Source organism: Parus major, chromosome 1A (genome assembly GCF_001522545.3).
Source record: "Parus major isolate Abel chromosome 1A, Parus_major1.1, whole genome shotgun sequence".
Lineage (NCBI taxonomy): Eukaryota > Metazoa > Chordata > Aves > Passeriformes > Paridae > Parus > Parus major.
Window position 1 is genome coordinate 67264376 of NC_031773.1, and position 15003 is coordinate 67279378.

At 39.9% G+C, this 15003-nt stretch overlaps 1 protein-coding gene across 3 annotated transcripts in view; it reads left to right on the plus strand.

Moving 5' to 3' along the window:
- The window catches only part of RERG (RAS like estrogen regulated growth inhibitor), a 100199-nt gene that overhangs the window by 73074 nt on the left and 12122 nt on the right, over positions 1-15003 (plus strand). For all 3 annotated transcript variants that reach the window (XM_015628275.3, XM_015628277.3, XM_015628278.3), the window contains exon 3: positions 5863-5919. In XM_015628275.3, coding sequence (XP_015483761.1) covers positions 5863-5919 — 57 coding nt within the window. The remainder of the gene's footprint in view (positions 1-5862; positions 5920-15003) is intronic.

The window sequence follows — 15003 nt, forward strand, 5'->3', positions numbered from 1 at the left end:
ACAAAAATCCTCCTGTTCAGTGGGGATGAGATGAATGACCACCAATCAATAAAAAAATCAGGGGGGACTATCCAGAGGAGCATACAAAGTCCAGACTCTTATTAAGGCAGTTGAGATGAATATTTAAATACACTGTGCCATGGACTTCCAGAATTTCAGCTGAGCTTAATTTCAGATGAGCTCCTTAAAACAGGTTACATTTCCCCAGGCTCTTTCCACTCAGAAGTTCCTAAAATTACATATTTCCCACCAAAGCAAAATGCAATTACATCTGATATAGACAGAAATTGCCACTAAGAAATATTCCCCAAAGCCTTGTAGCAGAAATTGAAAAGTGACATGAAATACACTGACATTTAGTCAGGCTGGAATATGAATAACCTGATGGAGACTGCTAAAAACCAGAGCTGGGCAGGACTGTGGTCTTTGTCTGGTCCACAGTAGGACACTCTTTCCAAACAACTTGATAAAAAGAAGGTCAATTATTTACATCTAATTGAACAACCTACTGATTTATTATCTGAAACAGCCTTTGTGCCCTACTGCATTCACGTTCTGCATGTAAAATATTACTCACTGTAAAGATAAATCCAATATACAGCACGTAATACTGTACATTTGAAAGCTTATTAGTGGTTTTGAAATACTTGAACATGGAATGGTGGTTTCAACCATGATCCTGCTGTTGGAATTGAGACAGATATTTGAGACTGGGATTCCAGTCCCTTTATATTCCACCAGAACAAAAAGGCATTTGAACCATTCTTGGTGCTCAGATTTGAATCCCTTACCATTAGCACTGAAGAAAAAGGCTTGCATGACACATTTTGCCTCCTGAAAGGCAAAAGCACCACATTTCATCTCACAGCTGTCCAATCCTGGTCTGTATTTACAATTGCACATGTACACCTGTATATAGACACACATTGTCTATATAAATTGTATATAAATTGCTACGTGGTACATATAAGAATATATACATTTGGTATTTATATTTAACTGATCTTTATATATTAAAGTATACATACTTTTTAACTTATATTGGCAGTCAGTGGAGGACCTCCCAGTGCTGTTAAAGAAAAAATATAATAAACAGGATTTTTTTCTGAACAGCTTGCTGCTTAAGACAGTGACTTAAATATGCCTAAAACATGCAGAGTTTGAAACAGTAGGGCAGTGTACAACAAAATATTTTTGTAATTCAAGTTCCCCCTTATTTTTCTCTCTTATTTTTCTCTCCTTATTTTTCTTTCTTATTGACCTTGCTTTGCTCCATTAGATTTACTGTAGGAAAAGTCTCGTTTGCTGCATCAGATCCCAACATCAGAAGTGGCCACAGTGAGCAGAGGAAGAGAGGTTCCAAGGGAATGGAAAACCATTCTCATGGTTTTGTCTTTTAGACAAACCATTATTTCCCAAAGGTGGACACAGGGCCGTAGGATGAAACTCACCCCATCTTCCAGGGGCACTGAAATTCCAGCACATAAAGAGCCCCTGAGAAGGTGAATGGGGGATGAACTCTCTAAGAAAAAATACATATTTTAAGAAAAAGTGAAATGCTTCAATTCTGAAAGTGCCTTTGGATCATTATAACCTTTGGGTTTTAACCACACTGGTGGTGTCTCCTGCCAAGTGTGGTTTACTGATGACACATCATCGTGGCACCAGGAATGGACTTGTTGATAAGTTAAATAATGGGACTACTTTCAGACCATTTTTATAGCTGAAAATTCTCATGGCATAAAAGAGTCATCATGCAGTTATTTCACTGTGGAAAACTGTTATTTTTCTTAGAATAACTTTGAACTCTGTAACTTTTTGGGACAGGGGTTGTTTTTCAAGTAGAACCCTGCTTCCTTTCTTCCCCAAAAAATTCAGCTTGTATTAGCTGGAACGATACCAAATCCACAAAGATATGTATTCAGACAGATTGTAAATTCAGCTAGAGCATTTTATATGGTACTAAATCCAAACAAAGATCTAAAGCAAGATGCAAAATATCACACACACACACACACACAAAAAAAAAAAGTTCCAAAATATATGGATTGGGATTTTTAAAGCTGAGTAAGGGACTCAGCCACACAGATTCGAAAGAAATTGATTAATTATGTGGTTGATAATCTTGGTTTATATGCCAAGTTAAATCCTGGTATAACTCCACTGTCTTCAGTGGAGTTGCACTGCAAATGTATTTGACAGATAGTCATGATTCTTCTCCAAGAATAACTTCTAAGGCAGAACTTTTAAACATGAGTGAATGAAAGTCCTGTGCCAAGTTCTACCCTAATTTATGCCCTGTACAGAACAGCTGACTTGGAAGCCAGGGTGTCAGGAAAGGCAGAAAGAGACATGAGTCTGTTCTTCCTTTGCTGGGACGTTACATCAATTCCCTCTGGTGATGGTCATGTCTCCGAAAAACACAGCGGGAACCCACAACAGTTTGCTGGAGATTCTTTCCTTCCAAGCCTGCAAGTTCTTGTGTTTCACAAGCTGTAAGTGTTCAGGGAACAGCCTGGACTCATCTCAGTGGAGGGCCATGAAATGCACTCCTATTAACAACTGCACCAGGCTGAGCCTTGGCTGCTTCAAAATGAGTTTGAGGAACAGCACTGGAAATGGCCATTTTAATATGAATATTGGAATTAGCTACTTAATTTAATCATAAAATAATGAGTTTCGGGCAATCTCAGTCTCAGTGTTATTTTGAATCAAAACCCAGCATTTGGATTGGTTTTCTTCAACCTGTTGGGCTCGTTTTGGGCTCATTATTAGCATTAAACATGCCTAAGTAAAACTGACTGGTCAAACAGTTTTGCTCAGGTGAGAGGGAAGTAATGCCCATCTCAATTCATCTTTTATGCAACATTGCTGAGGACATGGGAGGATTTTATTGCTTTGCCCAAAGCATCAATTTAAGCCAGCAGCAGGAATCTGACTGCTCCAGCTCTAAGTCTGGTGAATTGCTAATGTCCTCACTCCTGATTCCTCTGTTGGCAGAGTTATTTTACAGAAAAGTGATGTAATCTGGCAGTGGGTGAGCTCAACATAAACAGTGTGGCTCCACAGTGATACCCCTGCTCCAGGGGATCATTGCTGGGGCACGAGCCAGCAAATTGGTCTCCAGACTGACAGCCCAAGCACTTGGATGCCCTTCCCAGCTCTTCCCTCATCGTCTATTTTCAGTCAAATCAGGCAGCAAAGTCACATACATTTGTTTTAACACTCCACTGGATGTCAGAGGCCCATCTGCTAAGCACCCCTAATGGGGCCAAAATGAGGACATTTCCCATCCAACATGGTCTGCAGTACTTATAAACAGAACAGACTCTGGATCAAGAGCTTCTCACATTCCTCATCTGAAATGCTGCTAATCTTTGGCCTCACAAAAACCTGTGGAACTGAAAAGCTTCATGGGATGTGCTGTGACCACTGCCATGAAAGAGAGCAGAAGGGTTTTGAAGGAATTGACTGGGTCAGAAGAAGGGAGGCTGAGCAGAGCCAGCCTTGGAGGAGCAGCAGTCCTGCCCAGCCCCAAGGTGTGTGCCCCAAAACTGACACAGAGCACGTGGCTCTGGAGCTGATGGCTCACCACACACTGGGGTTGGGTTTTCTTCCCTTCACTGGGCCCAGAGAAAAGAAAAGTACTTAAAAAAATCTATCATTGGCAGCAGTGCCTAGAGAGTGGCTCACCGTGCTCACATTGAGGTCTAATTGCCACCTGACTCTGCATGGCAGCTACCTCCCACCCTTCTTCCTTTAATATCTAATTATTTCTGTATCTGCATGTGCTGCAGATAAATACAGCCTGGCTTCCCTGTTCTCAGCAGAGCTCACACCTGTGATCTCCAGTTCCTCAGCTCTGCACACCTGCACCATTTCATCCTGTGTACAAAACTGGGGCTTTCTCCTCCCAGCCTTGTCTAAGCCACTCCAGTCCAGTTCTGCTCCTACTTCTTATGGCTTGTCCCTTCCTATACTTCTATACTTCTATTTATATACTTTTATACTTTAAATTTTCTTATATTTCACATCCAAAATCAGCTCTTCTCCCTCTTTCCCTTCAGAGCTGCTGCTCTCCATGACCTTCTCTTAGCCATGCTTGACAGACTTCCAGTCCTCTCCATCATTTCTACTCTCCTCTGCAGCAATTTCCATCTACAAGTAGAAGCACACCATAAATAGGTAGACCATGTTTAAGTATTAAATATTTGGACAGGTTCTTTTGCCTTTTCTCTCTCTTCATTAGCTTCTCCAGGTCCAGGCCCAGCCTCTGCCACACAGGTAGCCCATCATTGTTTCTTCTTCAGAGTATGGCTGTCAAAGAATAAATTTTTAAAATCTGTATGGTTTTTTTTTAAAAATCTCTTTTAAATAATTTAAAATTTGTTTAATTTTTTTTAATCTGTTTTTAAATCTGTCCTTGACAAAGATAGTAAGAGAGAATCTGTTACTAGCCATTAGAGAAGAATCAAGACCAAACTTTCAAAACAATAAGGTGCTTGAACTATTCCAGCAATGATAAAAGATGCAGAAAAAAAGTCTTGGTGGAACATCACCATGGATGGGAAATTAGCTATAAAGAGGTCACCTTCTTTTGTTATGACATTCAGGTTAAGGACCATGACTTGAAAAGTTACTTTGACTGAGAATTGCCACATCTACTCTGAGGAACATTTCAGCAAAGCCCAAGCAAAAAAAAATCAAAACAGAATTTCTGAAGGAAAAATAGAAACTTAAAATAACACCAACCTCAAATTGCTTCTTGTATGATGATCTCATTTCCTTGGGATCAGCTTCTTATTTCCCCTCTGAGTATAAGGCATAGCTAATCTTCTTGAAACTAATATTCTGATTGTCTGATTAAGCAAATCTTAATTAATTAGGTTTCTTCTGCAGACTCTTGCCTGATCCTGATGTTGGGTACAGAAGTCTGGGTTGAAGGGCATTCTCCTGGCTTCAGTTTTGAAAAGAATCAGAGCTGGATTTTACTGTCCACCTGCAAGAATGGAAAAATCACATGGCAAGGAAAAGTTTTCCTGTAGCTGTAATTGCTGCACTCGTAAGGAGTGCAGTGAGATCTCTGGCTTCATTTGTAGAAAGGCTTTTGGATGGTGTGCCACGATAAATGATTCATTTACATCACTAGAAATTCAAAGCACTGCTTAGTTTTAAATTCAAGAATAATCAAAGTCTATATCAGTTGTTTTTAAAGGGTATGGAAGGATGGAAAAAACTGAATACAAGGACATAAGTAGCAAGATCTTAGCCTGTAAGCTGAAATGAAGAGCTACCTATCCAGTGCTCCAAAACCTAAACTTTTTTTTCTATTTCTGCAAATCGATTAATAGCATGTGTTGACCATTGGTTTGAAATATTTAATCTGTTTTCTTCAAGCAGGCAAAACGTGGAAGTTAAACTGTAACAAGGAAGGCATGCCAAAATAGAGAGGGAAGGTATTTAGCCAATCATTTCTGCCTTACAAGATTTACAATCCAAAGGCAAGTTTTCAAGAATAAAATCATTTTGATCAACCCCTCACTTTAAAGTGTCAAAGCTGGTTCCAAAAACACCAACACTTTTTCCACTGGTTATAGGATACCTGAAGCATCCAAAGTAGTGGTTTTAATGCTGCAAAAAGCTTTTGGGTTTTTGTTTTGTTGCCCCCATCCAAAAGCGTGAAGTGGGCTACAAACAGTGACAAGTTCTCGAGTGCCCCAATCAGCAACGCTGGCTCCTGCTCACGGTTCAGGGGAGCTGCTACCTGTGAATTCACATGGAAAACTTTGCTGGGAGAGCTTTAAAAAAATCTGTGGAGTTGATGTCTTGTCCTTCTCACCCGAAATCTCTTTGTCCCTCCAGCTCTGGTGGTGCGCTTCCTGACCAAGAGGTTCATCTGGGAGTACGACCCAACGCTAGGTAGGTTATGGTGTCCTGGAAGGGTGGCATGGAATGGCATGGCTGAAGCAATAGGAATCACAGAGTTAAAATTCCAAACCTCAGCCAGCCTCTAAATTTGCTGCAAAAATCTTCTCTGTGGTCATTTGAAGCTGGAACAAATTGTCACCTACGATGGCAGAATAGAGAAGTAACACCCAGACAAAGGCAGAGTTACTGTGTGGGGCACATTTCTGCCCACTCAGAAACACACGGGAATTCTGCCATTGAAATAAGTTGCTTCAGTATTTTGCTCTTCAAATCATTTAGTGTGAGATCAGTTTTCTGCTTTTGAATAGCCCAAACGTGTTCTGCTTGAGAATAAGAAGACTGGGATACAGATCTGTATTCTGGAACAAATTCATATTCCTAAAAATTCATGGTCAAAAAAAAGGCAGGTTTTGACAGTCAGCCTTCTGTCCTGATGGGACACTTGTGGTTGGGATATTTTCCTCCTTGGACTGAGTTTGATGAGAGAGAGGCAGTTTTCTCTTCAGACTTGGTTGTTTATTCTTCTCTAATCTATATTACATATATACAAGGCACAAGGAGCTACATGCATTAAGATAGAAAGGTGCAAAATGGCCAGCAAAGAACTTCTTCAAGGTCTTTTATATGTCCATTTACCCAATTAACAAATGCCAACTAAATTATTTTTCTTAATAACCCAATGACCCAACACCTGTGAGCTGCACTGTGGCATTTTCTATTCAATCACTCATTACTACCCAAAAACCTCTGGAAGAAGAAGATGAAGAAGGAAGAAGAGACAACACCCTAAAACCCCCATCTTGCCTCTTATTTTCTCAACTAGCTTAAACCTTAGACTTTTACTTTCTCACCCAGTGACCTAAGAAAACTCTCTAATTTACACACATTTTCAGTTTTTCTATTTAACTTTAACCATTGTTTCCATGGTGTTATATGAAATTCAGTGTTTTCTTGGTGTCAGAGATAAGGGCACACTCTCTGTGCCTCTGACTCCAACAGCCTACCTAGACTGAGGTAATTTTTTTTTTACCTCATTTTCCAAACATATATTCCCTCTCATTTTTGAGTGACCAGAGAGGGGAACCAGTCACCTAAAGGCCATCCACCTGTCCCTTCCACTGCTCCCACTTGGCCCTGTTGGGTCTGGCAGTTTCAAGAAGCTGGCTCAGATATCTCAAAAATCTTGTTGAACAGTTGCCCTGAATTAGAGACTTCACTTAAAATCTGTGCCAAGGTCAATTTTCTCAGTATTTCTTAAATTACCATATATTTAAAGTTTCAGCATATATAAATGCTCTGCAAATCCAGGCCAAGAAGTCCAAGACAAGGCATTCACATCTTAGAAGGTGCCTTCAGTACCTCAGGACTAAGCAATTCACACACAAATTAAAGGGTTGGAAAATCCTCTTTTCTCCAAAAATGTGTTCCTCTCTCCTTCCTAACGTTTCTTTGCAGGCTCCAATGCAGATCATGCAGTTAAATATCAATTTCTTTATTAATGTTCTTTCCTTAAGTCTCATTAAGGAAATAGAAAATGCCATAAAATTGTGCAGCAGAAATGAAGTTTAATAAATTCCACCCCAGAACCCAGGCAGCCCTTTGTAAAAAGCAAATATCCAGGATCCTACTAAGTATTTTTGTTAGGCAAAAATGGAGAGATGACAGATATCAAAACTCCCATCTTGGGAAAATAAATCTCAGCACAACCTGAACTCAAATACATTCTTTTATCTGCTGCTATCAATATATCCCTCAATGAATGAATGATGTGTCACCTGCCTTGTGCTGCAGAGTGGAATGTTCAGTGGAATGTTCCTTTAGTACTGCTGGTGTCAGAACTTCACATTTCTATCACCAGTACAGCATTCTTAGAACCTGACAAGAGTTGTATAAAGTCTTCTCTACCAGTTTAGTCCAAGTTCATCAATTCCTTGCAGGGCCACTGCATGCAAAAGCATCTTTTTTGCCTTGTTTAAGCACACAAATGAAGCTGTTAGCAAGCTACAAATCTTATTTTTTTTCCCCATTATGAAGGCCCCATGCTCTTTTTGCTGTACAAGGCTTGACATTTATTTCTGCTTTACAAATGAATACAATTGCAAATTACCGTGCCCCTCAGGAATCTAATTGTCTTCTCTTTGCAGCACAGAAAGCTTCTGTGCAGGCAATAGTGTTATCTCAATAAACTTAAAAATTAAGTCTCTCTTGATTTACTGAATTCTACATCCCCATTCAGTTTAGAGAATAATATCTTAAATTATGTATTACAGTCATTGTGATGCTCAGAGCTCTGGGTTGCTCTGAAGAAAAGGTTTGAGAAATTCAAAAACTAATAAACTATTGTCAAGGAGTTATTTCCTAATCACAGTAATCTCTGGTAGAAGCTGCTCACCAAGAGATTGTTTTGTAAAGTATTATTTTGTCAAACTACAGATCACAATGGGATTCAAAAAAAGGTGCTGGAGTGTTAGAGATGAAAAATTATCTTGAAATTGTAACCATTATTTAGGCCTTCAGAGATCAATCAGGAATAAACTGTGCCTTGAAAAGCTTTGAAAACCAGTGCCTGAAAAAAATGCATTTCTCTCTTTTAGCATTATCATCCTGCAGTGATTTGGTGTCCAGTTACCTGTAAACATCTGAATTCACTGAGAAGTTTTAGCAGAACAGATTCATTTCTGCTCAGCAGTTCTGTGGAATATCTACATGCTCAATCAATATAAAAAATTAAGGTTGTGTCAGTGAGAATCATTTCCTCTGCAGGGAGAAATGAGCAGCTTTGTCAAGTTATTCTAAAAGGACAGGAGTAAAACAGATGAAAACCATCCAGCTACTAAGAAACTGGAGGTTTTGCCAAAAATCACTGGGGCTGTGACAAAAATGTCAAATGTATGGTTTATTTCTTATGTCAAGTTTTCAACCACCCATTAGCCCTCTGATGCAACCAATCCCCAGATAATTCCTATTTTTAGTAAAGCTTTCAGCAAGCTGTTCAAGCTCTGAAGGAAATTTAACATTAACCTAAACTAAGCATCATATGAAAAAAAAAAACCCAACCCAAACCTCTTCCTCTTTTTATTCAAGGGAGGCACATTTTAACTGGGAAGGAAAAAACACACCTTATAAATATTCCTTACTATTCTAACCTGCCAGAAGAAAATGAAGGGCCCTATTTTTAGCAGCACCTGGATAGAATGTTGTACCACCAGGAGCCAAATCACCAACCACAAAATAAGATTTTTTTTTTTGATCCCTGCAAGCTTTGGAAAACAGAGCTGCTGCTGAAGTCAGGGCTTTGCAGCTCTGCTACTTTTGTGCAGATGTTGGATCTCTGCAAACACTGGCAGGACAGCTGCATCTTCACTAAAGTACTTCTCACTCTGCTTTTTATTTAACACTTCTCAGCCAGAGGGCAAAAACCACAGCAAAGGTCATTTTCTGGGGAGTGTTAACCCTCAGCCTCCACTTCTCCAATATTTCTGTTTAACTGGCAAGTCATTGTCACCATCTTGGCACAGGGTTGTTGTTTGCTTTACCAGAAGGTGCTGAATTCCTCCAGGTAAATTCCTACCTGGCATTATCAAGGTGAATGGGTTTCCACATCCATCTTCATTTACAGTAAATTGCAGCTATTTCACATTTCCAACAGAATTAGATGGAAGAGCTCCATGTAGAAATGGGCTGGAACTGCTCACTTTAAAAAATACATGCAGTCTTTTTCTAAAACATTAAATACATAAAGAATTCAGCATTAAAGTAGTCTTCTCAAACTAGTTAAATACACACTGAGAAAGGGGATTGGGTTCCCACCAAATTCACTATTTTTGAATAGTGAAAAGAGTTGAAAATTCAATCATTTTGAACTTTTAGATTTCACCAATATTCATTAATGTCCTTATTAATTATTAACATTAATTATTAACATGCTCTTAAATAGAACACAACCTGAAAAAAAAACATGTAAGCAAGGTCAGTGTGATGTTAGAAGACCTCAAAATGCTTGGCCTGGGTTGGGCACCAGTGAAATCACACTCTTATCATGAATGTGGAGCTCCTCAGTGACCCCAGGGCTCTACACCACAATTTTCAGGGAATTCAGCAGGGAATAGCTGCTCTCCCCAGTCCCAGTAAATTGCAATAACAGTCTGCATCTCAGCAATTCCCCCCAGGAGCTGCTGGCAGTGCCCAGAATTTAGGCTGCCTTTGCTTGAGCTCCAAGATGGAGAGATTTTGTGGTTCACTTTGATATTTAATTGATTTTAAAATTGGAGATGCTGAATCAGAGTAATCAAGGGAACTGATAAATTTATTTTTTGCTTTTCCTGGGAGGCAGAAAAAGGAGGAGAAGGCCCAAAGAGCTGTCACAGGAGCAGACAGATAGAGGGGCTGCAGAGAACTTCATGGGTAGCAGCAAATTTCCTGCCTCCATAAGCCAAGATATGCAGGGAGAATCTCCTGGATCAAATGATGAAAGAAGAAAATTCATCATTGCTATGGCTGAGCGCTTTTAAAAATCATTTTTGCAGCATTTCTCTGAGAACACATTTGTTGTTCTAAAACTTGAGCAATTTGCTTTACTAGAAACAGAGCTGGGGTATCCAATAATTTTTTTTAAAAAAACAAACAACAGAAACAAACAAGAAAACACTAAAAAACCAAAAAGGGCAGGAATTATGAACTGTGTTTTGTCATTTGTTTTGGGATAGCATTTTTATGTAAAGCTGGGAGAATCACAGGATTCCCAAGGCTCAAGGACTTAAACATCAATTTTTGCTACTTAGGAAAAAAAACCCAAACAAATAAAACCCCAGGTAAATGCAGCAGACAGGCTCCTCAGCTCTTTTCTTTTTTTCTGTAACTGATTTGTTGTCTGCAGCCTCCCTGCCTCTGTGTTTCACCTATAAAATCCTTCATTTTACAGTAAGATTGTAAATCTTTAGAGTAGCTGATACTCAGATTTAAGACACTCATCAAAGGCCCACAGGAACACCAAGCAAAGGCTGGATTTGAAACAAAAATCTACTTATATCAGCAAACAAGGAAATGATATTTTTGTTGACCTTGATATTTTTGTTGACCTTGATATTTTTGTTGACCTTTCTAAAAGTGTCTTGGCTTTCTCACACTGCCCCTAGATGCGTTTCTCTGGCTGTTCACACATTTTATGTGACTTTGCCCATCCTCTGAAAACTCTCTCTTAGCTGATAATCAGTAGAACAGGACATGACAGACTGCCCTGTGTATGAAGGCAAAGCCAGAAAGCAAAAGTTTAATTTAATTTGAATGGGATAGAGAGAAGACTCTTCACTACTTTAAAGGAGTAGAGGAAACCAAAAGAAATAGGAGTCTTAGGAAAAATCATGATTTTTGCCAGGACTACTAGATTAATAGTGACATTTTTAAAGAGTTTTTCTTCCTATTAGATCACAATTTCCTTACAGGTTTTTGTTCACTCTTTTTTCCCCTAGCAGAATAAAAAAGCTGAGCAGTGTTTCTGTGAGGTCCCATCTAATGCAATATACAGACAGCCCATAAGAGACCCCCAAACATGGGTGAAATGTGTGGGTTTCAGGAAAACAAGAAAGGTAGGAGACAAAGTTGTGAAAATTTCTTGAAGGAAGGAGACAGGAACCTCTCTTAGAGCCCTGAATTCTCCCACAGCAGAAAACTAAATCTCCTACAGATGAGCTCAAGACTTGGAAATTACACCATTGTGGCAAGAACAGCAGAAACGACTTTGTGAAGGTATTTACACTGGCTAGAAAGCTTTTCCCACTGGAAAACTTCTTGCAATAATGATTATTTTATACATTAGAAGGGCAGTTTTGCCTACATCTATAGCTGGGGGGGTTCTGTTAGCAAAAGAGTAGAATTCAGGAATCACAAGGAAAGTCTGGAGGTCCCATACATGATATAAATACCAATATAAGTAATAAATAAGTAATAAATAAGTAAATAAATAAGTAATAAATAAGTAATAAATAAGTAAATAAATAAGTAATAAATAAGACCAATAATGCTGGCCTGAATTTGTTTTCTGCACTAGATAAATACAGGCCTGCATGAAGAACATAAAGAACAAAGTTTGTTGTTTAGTAGGAATATATCAGGAATATATCAGGAATATATCAGGAATCTATCCAAACTGGCTTTCATCAAAATGGTTGGGAACCAGAAACAGCTTTGCTGTGGGAATCAAGACCTCAGTAAAGAGTAGAAGCATTTAGTATCATTTATTATATATTATAATTCATCCTAGCAAGAGAAGATGCAAGAACTGTCTTTTGGGGATAACTCTGTGCCACTGAAGCCAAGATAAAGAGCTCAGGTCCAAACACAGCTGTCCAGAATTGTCTTTGCTGTCTGGTTTATTCAGCTAACACACTGTCTGGACAGCTGGAATACCATGTGAACACAAACTGCTGATCCCTGGGATTGCCATCCAGATCCCAAGTTAAAGAAACATTGCCTTTGTGCATTGTGGGTTTTTACTTTTCTTGACTTGTGGCTTACTCAGCAAGTTTGCCTTAACACTCCTGAAGGTTTAACTGCCTTGTCTCCAGCAGGAAAATCCCTCAGCTGAGGGAGAAACTGCCCAGACAGCAAACAGAGCTCTGACCAGAGCAGCCCACAGTGAAATAGGTGTTTATAAATCATTAACTGGTGGCCCCCCAGCCCTTGGGGGTAAAGGTAGAGAGCCCTCTCCTCTTCCAGCTGCACTACAGGACAGTGAAGTCTCCAAGGAGCTGGAAAATAACCATTTTCTGTAGTGATCAGAAGAGAAGAGAGTTTCTGCCCTCATCTTGCAGAGCTTTGCCTCCTGCACATTTCATCTGAGCCGTGTTGACAGCTCCAGCTCGTCTGGGAGCGACACACGCGGCCACCAGCGGGCTCTCAGCCAGGTGGGGTGTGATGGTCACCAAAAATTCGGGGCTGGGAGGAATGGTTGGCAGCCTGTGCCTCAGGGACTGCCATGACAAACGTGTAGGCGCTTCATAAATCACCAGGAAACCGCCTTATTCTCCAGCCAGACTCCAGCTATTCCCATTTTTATTGACAAAATTACTCATTTCTTCCGCCTCAGTGCTTGAGGGATTCAGTCCACAGCAGTGGAGGTTGTGCTTTCCTAGGCATCTTCCTCTGATCATTCTTTTCCTACATCAAAACAGTAGAAATATTATTTAACTTGATTTACATTTAATATGTTGCATCATTTTTACTGTGCTCTTCAGCAGGAGGAATTTATGCTGAATGTATTATAGCAATGAGCCATGAAAGTATTCCCAGTTTCTCTGAGGTGTTTCTGAGGAAATGGGCTCATATGGCCTAAAGCACCTTAAAACACCAACTGTGGCTTCTAAAATTCCCAACAAAGAACTTGAAACGATGAAATTGTAATTGAGAGCAGCAACAGAAGATGCTTACAATGACATGGGAAGCAGTTATCTGAAAATGTGGTTTGTTTTCTTCCATGTGAGCCTCAAGATGAAGATATTCCTGATGCCAGTAATAAAAACACTGCTTTTTTACAGTAGCTCAACAGACAGCAGAACTCAGGAATGGCAGTTCTTGCTGTAGCTACAGCTGCAAAATATTTTGCCCCTACTTTTGCTGCTCATGGTTTCTTAGATGTTTCAATGCTTCAATGTTTCCCAGGTGAGCAGAATTTTCCAGTGCTTGCCTCTGCACCTTCAGGAGAGACTTGTTTTGGGTGTGAGAAAAGTCTCACTGGTTGTTTTTTCATTTGTATTGTCAGAAGGTGAAACTCAGCTTCACCAGCAAAGACTTCATGCTGCAATCAGACAAAAAGTCCTAGCAAAATATGATTTATTTAGGTTTAAATTTATCAGGGGTGTCATTCCTATTGAGAACCAGCATTCCTTCCAAGTGTTGGCAAGAAAATTAAATGCAAAACAAAAAACTAACAAACCAAAACAACCAACAGCTGTTTAAACCTTTGAGCTTGCTCCCTGATCTGGCTTAGTTTGGTTTCAGCATGTCCTGACGAATTCAGTTCCCAGGTACCTGCCCACATTTTCTTTGCCTATCCCAGTAAAAGCTGAGTGAGGACAGAACCTAAAGGAAAGGAAAAGCAACATCACCTCTCAAAAGAAACCCATTGTTCACATGCAGCAGAAAAATCACATTTGCATGCAGCAGAAGGTAACAAACAAAGATATTTTTCATTGTTTTTAGAATCCTCTTCAAGAAAACTATTCTACAGTTTCTGTTTGGAGGCCAAAGTATTATTTCTTGAAAATATCAACACATCAAGAAAAAATTATTATCTCTAGACTAGGTTTATATTACCCATGTGTTCTACCTAAAAAGAGGAAATTCTAGGGATGCAGCAGATCCTCTCATGCTAAGGTGAGAACTTTATTTGGGCTATGTAAAGACTAATTACCATCTACTACCTTCCCACTAAATTAAAAATCACAAAATGTAATTAAAACCAAACTGCTCACTAAGCAGCAACCTAATCAAGCTTCATTCCTCTTGGATTTGCTCTCCATATTTCATGGAGAAATGGGGATTTCATTCCATAGCATCCTTGTTCCCCCATGAGTCCCCACAGCACCTGAAGCTTGTGCTGAGGTCACCAGGAATAGTCTGTGCCCATCTGCATGGAGCAGGGACAGCCCCAAAGCCTGGCTTGTGCAGAGACTCTTGCCTGCTGGCCCCTTAGGGATATGAGTAGGGTTGCAATGCCTCACCAAGCCTTGATTTGCACAGAACAGAAAGCTCTGAGAAGGAAGGAGGCAGCTGAGAGCAGCTCAGCCAGCACCGAGCCCCTGCCGCGCCTCCCACGCCGCTCCTTTTCTGCTCCGTCACATCAAAATCTTTCATCAGTCAGATCAAAACCTGACGGAGTTTGGGAACACCTGCAGCACTGCACTCAAAACTCTGTCTACACCAACACATGGAGTTTGAAAAGAAACCTGTTTGCACATCCCCAAGAGCTTTCACTGTGTGTGGAGCAGGCTGGGGACTCCAGATTTGGGTGAAATATCTCTGCAAAGAAGGATCTTCTTTCACACCTGTTTTGGTTGAAATCCATTTCTCTGCAAAGAA